This window comes from Protopterus annectens, chromosome 12.part0, assembly GCF_019279795.1.
Source record: "Protopterus annectens isolate FY-2018-M chromosome 12.part0, PAN1.0, whole genome shotgun sequence".
NCBI lineage: Eukaryota > Metazoa > Chordata > Ceratodontiformes > Protopteridae > Protopterus > Protopterus annectens.
Window position 1 is genome coordinate 1267026963 of NC_056746.1, and position 8062 is coordinate 1267035024.

At 41.7% G+C, this 8062-nt stretch overlaps 1 protein-coding gene across 1 annotated transcript in view; it reads left to right on the plus strand.

The window, feature by feature from the left end:
- TP53RK (TP53 regulating kinase) overlaps positions 1 to 7609 on the plus strand; it is a 35260-nt gene extending 27651 nt beyond the window's left edge. The window contains exon 2 of the mRNA XM_044090301.1: positions 6703 to 7609. Coding sequence (XP_043946236.1) covers positions 6703 to 7181 — 479 coding nt within the window. The 3' untranslated portion in view covers positions 7182 to 7609. The remainder of the gene's footprint in view (positions 1 to 6702) is intronic.
- Positions 7610 to 8062: the final 453 nt, after the last annotated feature.

Here is an 8062-nt window from a genome sequence, read left to right on the forward strand (position 1 = left end):
CAGCTTTGTTGCTGATTGACGAAGCAGATTTGCGTAAGCCTCTTTACAGAATTCACTTGAAAGGCATGCATGATTTGGCTCCATCAGTGCTGACTATCTCTGCTACACCCATGATTCTTGAATCAGTTTTGTCTCTGCCATCCTAGTGTTTGGGTGGAAGCAGTTATCTGAACCTCTTATACCATACATTTTTTAATCACTACTGACAGTAAGTTGCATTCTAGAAATTCCTTTGGAGTTGTGTTTTGAAACTGGCAGAGAAATTGTCCACTGGGGGGGGATATTCTCAAAATCTAAACATTTTGTTGCAGGAGGCCTCTGAAAACCCAATTCCCATGTCCCACCATTTGCAGGTATCACAGTTGTTTAGAACTTACTTTTTTCCTTCTACCTGGGTGCTTTCATTTGTTTGGCTGTATAAATACAAGAGCACTTGGTTTTCTACTAGTGTTCATGCATGGATTTTGTTGGCGTGAATATTTAACTGTGCTGGCGCTGTTAATTTGTGGCAGAATTTTGTGATCTTGTGCTGGTGTAATTGTGGTTATAGCTGTTCGACTGGATTTTGCTTAGTTACTGGATTGGATGACTTCAGATAAAGGTAATACTTCGCAATTTCCTTGTTTTGTGGGTGGCTGTCTTGATTTAAATGTTTTGGCAAGGATTCCATGTTTGCAAGATATATTAATGAGGAACGGAACATTAGGAGAGCATTTATTGAACTTGCAGCACCTTCCAAGAAATTGAGGTGCCATGTTTGGCATCTTCATTTGCTCAAAGCATATGACACTAAGGGGGTTCAAGTTTTCTTACGACCAGGTGTTGGAGTGGATAACAAGACGTTTTATGCAGTGATGGTGAGCTATGCAGAAGGTAGCCTGTTATATGTCTGATTGTTTGTTTATAGAAATTTTATCAAAGCATAGTCCATTTAAAAAAGATTGTGAATAGAGATGTTGCTCAAGTCAGTGTTTATTGGAATCATGTTCACATCTCTGCATTCAGCTTTGGCTAACTAGATGCATTCTTTAACTTTGTGGGACTCCAAGTTCAGATGAGGCCTTGAGGACTGTGAATTAGGACAGATCTTTGTTAAATGTGATCGTAAGTTATGATCAGACTTAACAAGGGAAGAAGATCCCTACACAAGGGATGGTGCAAGATGCGCCAGTATCAGTAAGGACAAGATCCAAGATGATGCCCCCCCCCCCTCCAGTGGGTATTCTGACTAATTGATGCAGGGCATTTGCCGTGACAAGGTTCTGGTTCTTGTGCACTAATGGTGGTGTAAGTTATCCAGTCATTAGTTGGATAGATTTAGATCACCTAGAAAAATTGTATTGGGTTAATAGAAAGTGATTCAAGCACTGGGGCTTTCTTTGTCATAGAGGGAGTTATATAGCTAGCTGATTTATGGCCTAGGATCTTGACATGAAGCTCTAGTCCGTCATGCTGCTCTACCAGCCTTTGTGAGTCTCTACTGTATGTAAATAGACACAAATCCAAATTTTCTTCCCCTTTTGCACAGTGGCTGGTCTAAAAGTGTGAAAGGAATTGTAGCCCTGTACAGCCAGAGAGTGCTGTCTGCTATTTTAAACCATGTCACTGCAGAGACGTCTATGTCCTCCAGGGTGAGTAGGGCTTGTAGGCTCCTAGCACTGATCAGTAATACCTTCATATTTTCTGTTGCTTGTTTTGTTACATTGGTAGGTTTATCAGGTTGGCATTGCCTAAAAAGGCACTATAAGATGGAGAATGTCTTTGCCAGTAATCAAAACTGTAGAGGGGACAGATGCATGCAGTCCCTGGTAAAACAAGGTGGGCTGTTGATCATATCCTGCCAGGCTGACAATTGAATAACACAAAAATAAGAGAAGGTAGAATGCTGCTGAATGCTAGGCTCATACTCACCATGGGTACATAGTAGAGCTCCATCATGTCTCTTCGTATATTTTAGGGAGGTACACCTCAAGACATCGACGCCAGCATGAACTATGACAGTCGTACTGGCACTTGTTGTTCGAGGACCATGTTCATGAACATGTTGGCCACGTGTTGAACATATTTTATTGCATCATAAGTGCATTGTTTCATGCAGTGTAGTGGGGATATTCCACTGAAAATATCTACAGATATTCAGAGGAATGGACATGCACTGCCTTCATTTCTACTTCACACAGATATTTTCAATGTGACATTGTTTGGGCTGTCATGTTTATTTCAAGCATTTTCAGTTCGGAATATTTGTTGCCAAAATGTTAATAGATCACATTTATTCACACAGTTACACTGTCTTATCACCTGTGGTTCAGATAAGTTTGTTTAGGTGAATTGTGTTTGACAAATGTGTAGTCAACAAAATTATATATACCCAAATGTATATTCATCCAAGCTACGTATGCCCATCTATAATGTACCTGTATGTTTATGTATTCTGCAAACATAGTTTGACCTCATGCTTGTGAGTTTTGCTCTGCTTTAACATCTGTTCTTCAAGAATCCGGTTTTATTCAAAAATTTTGTATTGCAGCTGTTTTGGATTTCCACTTTGTGTGGAATCTATGTGCACTAGAGGGAGTAATCTCTACCACACACTGATGTAAAGGCCATTGAATACTATCACAAATTCAGAAAGCTGGTTAAGCAGTACTTATAGATTTTAAATAGAAATGTTGTCAACATTTCTAATAGAGCTTTGTGTCAAAACATATTTCCAGTTTCATCATTTAAACTACTCCTGTTGCCGAAAGGAATGACTAATAAAAATCCATCTAGAACTCTCTTGTTTCTCCCAACTATTTGTTCTGTTTTTTTTTCTCTCTCTATTTTTGGCTTACCAGCTTCACTGAATACTCCCCCTGCACCCTCTGAACTGGTGTCCACCGAAATCCATAACTTATCCTGTGTTTTAAATTCAAAAGTTGCTTACTTGTATGATGGTTTAAATGTTATAACCATGTTGTTTTATATAGGTTATTAGTCAACTTGCTTATTGGTAAATTGAGATGTACGAGTAGCATATTGTTGCTTTGTGTTATGTGCCGCTTATACAAGTTTGTGGTTTTAACCTCAGGATATATCTCAAAATAGTGCACTGGGATCAGTGTCCTACCACTGTATTTAAAAAAAAAAAAAAAAAAAAAAAAAAATCAGACCATTGTGTGTGGCATATTCTAACACCTGCTTGAAGGTATGAATCTACAATCCTTCAAAGGATCTTAACCTTGTTTTTAAAAGTCTTACTTGAAACAATGGCCTTAATGTTGCAAAATCCTGATGATGAGCATGTGAGACACCGCTTCCTTCCTTCTTGCTTGACATTGACGGTCTCTTTTGTGAAGTGCTGTGGGAAGACTTGCCCCTTCTCCCTCTGTCTCCCTCTTGTGAAGCGCTGTGGGAAGACTTGCCCCTTCTCTCTCTGGCTCTCTCTTGTGAAGCGCTGTGGGAAGACTTGCCCCTTCTCTCTCTGGCTCTCTCATGTGAAGCGCTGTGGGAAAACCTGCCCCTTCTCTCCCTGACTCTCTCGTGTGAAGCGCTGTGGGAAGACCTGCTCCTTCTCTCTCTGGCTCTCTCGTGTGAAGCGCTGTGGGAAGACCTGCCCCTTCTCTCTCTGGCTCTCTCGTGTGAAGCGCTGTGGGAAGACCTGCCCCTTCTCTCTCTGGCTCTCTCGTGTGAAGCGCTGTGGGAAGACCCGCCTCTTCTCTCTCGTGTGAAGCGCCGGGGGAAGACCTGCCCCTTCTCTCTCGTGTGAAGCGCCGGGGGAAGACCTGCCCCTTCTCTCTCGTGTGAAGCGCCGGGGGAAGACCTGCCCCTTCTCTCTCGTGTGAAGTGCCGGGGGAAGACCTGCCCCTTCTCTCTCGTGTGAAGCGCCGGGGGAAGACCTGCCCCTTCTCTCTCGTGTGAAGCGCCGGGGGAAGACCTGCCCCTTCTCTCTCGTGTGAAGCGCCGGGGGAAGACCTGCCCCTTCTCTCTCGTGTGAAGCGCCGGGGGAAGACCTGCCCCTTCTCTCGTGTGAAGCGCCGGGGGAAGACCTGCCCCTTCTGGCTCTGGTCGTGTGAAGCGCCGGGGGAAGACTTGCCCCTTCTGGCTCTGGTCGTGTGAAGCGCCGGGGGAAGACTTGCCCCTTCTGGCTCTGGTCGTGTGAAGCGCCGCGGGAGGACTTGCCCCTTCTGGCTCTGGTCGTGTGAAGCGCCGCGGGAGGACTTGCCCCTTCTGGCTCTGGTCGTGAAGCGCCAAGGAGGACTTGCCCCTTCTGGCTCTGGTCGTGTGAAGCGCCGCGGGAGGACTTGCCCCTTCTGGCTCTGGTCGTGTGAAGCGCCGCGGGAGGACTTGCCCCTTCTGGCTCTGGTCGTGTGAAGCGCCGCGGGAGGACTCTCGCCCCCTTCTCTCTTGCTGAAGGATGACAAGGCCATTGGCTTGCATTTTGAATAATGAAGCACACTTCTACCATTTTAAGTTTTATGAGGAAGCGTACTGGAGCTGCATTCTGTTAGGGTTGCTTCTGCTGGCTTTATGTGCATTTCTTCTGTTAGAAAGGCCACATCATTTACTGGTCAGCTGTTACAGGTGGCTAACTTTGAAACACGCAGAGCTGTTTTTCTGTTACCCTTTTCCCATATATTCGTAAATACTTAGGAAGGAGACAACCCATTATATACTGATGTGATGAAAGGCGTGATGCTTTGTATAAACTCCTGCAAAAGATTGACAATGTTAATCCTAGAGAGGGAGGGGCTGTAATATTATTGTGATGTTTAATGCTAAGTAAGTTCAGAGCATTTCTGTGTAGTGTAATGGGGGAGTTCAGAGCATCATGAATCCTAAAGTTGAGGTATTTTCAGAGTCACCAAAAATATATACTTGTAAAGAAATCACAGGAGATAACATTTTTAGCACTTTTTTTTCTTTTATCTCTGTTGTGGTTTTTGCAAGTGTATTTTTTGGTGATTTATTGGTCTGTTGCACATGGCGTTACTCTGCTCCTTTGTGATTTTTAATTTTTCATATTTTAAAAGATCGTTGGGGAGTATTAATTTCATGCTGTAAAGTTATCACATTACTATCTTTGTTTAACCATTAAACTATGTTGCAACTTGGCATGCATTGATTATGTAGGAGATGCAGCTGCAGTGGTCATGCAGTTCTGTTCATTTATTAACAGAATTTGGGCAGTATGTCTGCTCAAAAGCAATTTTCATGTTCATTTTAATATAGATTCTATAAAGAGTTTGTTTCCTTTCTTCACAAATTTATAATTACTATCCTATTCATATTGTGGATCTGCTGTTTGGTTGCAGCATTTGGAAGCCAACAAAGATGCCTCTTGATCATTTGATTTAACTTCATGCCTGAGAATGGTTTTAAACTGCAAATACTAACTTTGTTTCTAGTTTGTTTTATGCCAGAAAAAACAAGACAACGTTTTTGAAGATAGAAGTAACGCATTAGTATGTTTTGGTCATCGGTTATGGAGTTCTGAACTGTTTTTGGGCAACAGTGGTGCATATCAATTTGCATGCATTGCAGCAGCTAGTACGTGATTGCATGGCCTTCAGGATAATAGTAGTACCAGAATATGTTGACAACAGCCTCAGATCTGTGTACTTATCACACTGTGCAGTTCTGTTTACAAGGTCCCTCCTTCGCATCCACTGTCCGATTGGCTTTGTGATGATTATCGATTTATTTGCTGTCTTTTTTTTTTTTTATGGCTTCCCAATTTTTTTATCACTCATCACCAAGTCCCCTTGGAAACTGTTTTGTGCTGTTTGTTGTCATTAGTCCAGTTATTATCTAAGACAACCTGGAGATTCATGCACATCAAATACTGGCTGTACTGTTATACAGTCAGTGACCCTAGACGATCTCCAAAGCAAATACCATTGTTAGTGAACTAATATGAAATTCCATTTTGATTCTGAACCTGCACATTTCCCAATCGCAAATACTGTTCTGCTTGAACCCCACCAGTAAACATGGAAACTTCTCTATCTAGTGGTCCTTTGTGATATAAATTCACCCAGTAATCTGCAGATTTCATTGTGCTGAATGACACCTTAGTTATTGGCTGAAGTGCACCGGTAAATCTGCAAGTGTAGAGACAGCGCAGTGGTACCGTTGTTGCCTCACAGCAAGAGGTTTTTCAGTTCGATTCTTGGCCGGAGTGCCTTCTGTGCAGAGTCTGCATGTCCTCCTTGCGTTCATGTGGGTTTTCTCCGGGTACTCCAATTTCCTCCCACATTACAAAGACATGCATCTGGAGCATTTTTCCCTGGGCTTCTACTGAAAATTGGCTTCGTTTCCAGTTGGACTTTCCTGGTAAACAAATGTTAAATAAGTGTCCTTCCACTGTGCGACACTTGGGTTATTGCTGCTGTTTTTAATCTCCTCTTGGTGTGTATTTATTCTTTGCATATCTTGGACATTGAGAAGAAATCCCTGCTTGTGTTATATTTGCAGGTCTGATCCCTCATATTTTAGTTGGGCTGCCAGTTAGACCTCTGAAAGCTTGCTGTCATAGTCCCACACCCCATTCATTATCTGTTTCTTTTGACTTGTTCATATATGCTTGTTTGTAATGCACTTTTGGGTGTTTGTTTAGAGCAGAGTGAATTATCTTCCATTGTGGGAGCTGTTTCAAGAGCACATAGTTCTTTTAAATTTAAAGTGTGTGTAATGTCTATTTCTGTTTGCCTTTTTTAGGAATCCCAACACCAGTAGTTTATTTTGTGGATTATTCCTTGAACTGTATTTACCTGGAGGATATAGTAAACTCTGCAACAGTTCGGGACTATATAGCTTTGATGCAGCAGTCTGGGAGTGACACAGAGAAGTTAGAGAAACTGGCAAAGAAAGTGGGTGACACCTTGGCTCGGATGCATGATGAAGATGTTATCCATGGAGACCTCACCACCTCAAACATGCTACTTTGTCCACCAGAGGATGTAGAAAACTTACTCTTGATTGACTTTGGACTCAGTTTTACTTCATCCCTTCCAGAAGATAAAGGGGTGGATCTTTATGTCTTAGAAAAAGCGTTTCTGAGCACTCACCCGAACACTGAAAAGATTTTTGAAACTTTATTAAAGAGTTATTCTGCAGCATCTAAAAAGTCAGGGCAGGTAATTAAAAAGCTTGATGAGGTGCGCCTACGAGGTAGAAAAAGATCGATGGTTGGATAAATAAAAATATGATTTAAACAGTAAAAAGTCTGATTCTTTATTTGCTGCTGAACTATGCTTGAGACACCAGGAATGTCTGCATTTACAGTTTTCTTTTCTTGTACTTGTCCTTTTACCGTACCATTCTGGTCCTGCTAGCTCTGCTTATTCATGAGTTTGAAAGCAAGGATGCATAGTTGAAATGATTGTAAAATGTTCTCGGAAATGTAATAAAAAGCACTTTAAGCAGAAGTGATTGCTACATAACTGCAGTGCCCTTTCATGTATATCTGTTACCTGTGTAAAGTTGCTAATCCCATTCACAGCCCTTCTACACCATTCAGGCCTTGGGTTAAAATTCATTTTAAATTGAAGTCCTAAATATGTCAAAGTTAGTTACTCTGAAGATGTAAATAAAGTGATTTGTTGCAATGCTGACATTAACTTCAGAATATGTGCAATTGCTTCTGATTCTGAAACCATGTTATATTTACTATTATTAAAGAACCATTTAAGACTGAAAAGCAATTTGAACAGTGCAGATTTTAAATGACCTCGTAGGATATGTTTTGACTTTTGCCAATTGCTGAAAAGTAGAGACTACTTTAGAACTTGTTGCTTCAGGGAGTGCGTTGGATGTTTTGTCAAGACAGTGCTAAGCATTACTTTTGTATTGCAGGAGAGGGTGCCACACTGTCATGGTGATGTATAATGGTTGGGTATGTATCATAACAGCAAATGCTTAAAAAAGTGAAAGCTGTATAATCGACCCCAAAAAAAAAAAAACGCAAAATTCCGAACAAACGGAACAGCGATCCCCCCCCCCCCCCCCCCGGAAAAAAAAATGCTGGTCTGCAAAAAAAAAAAAAAAAAAACCCCACAAAATAAAGTGGGGTGGCTTC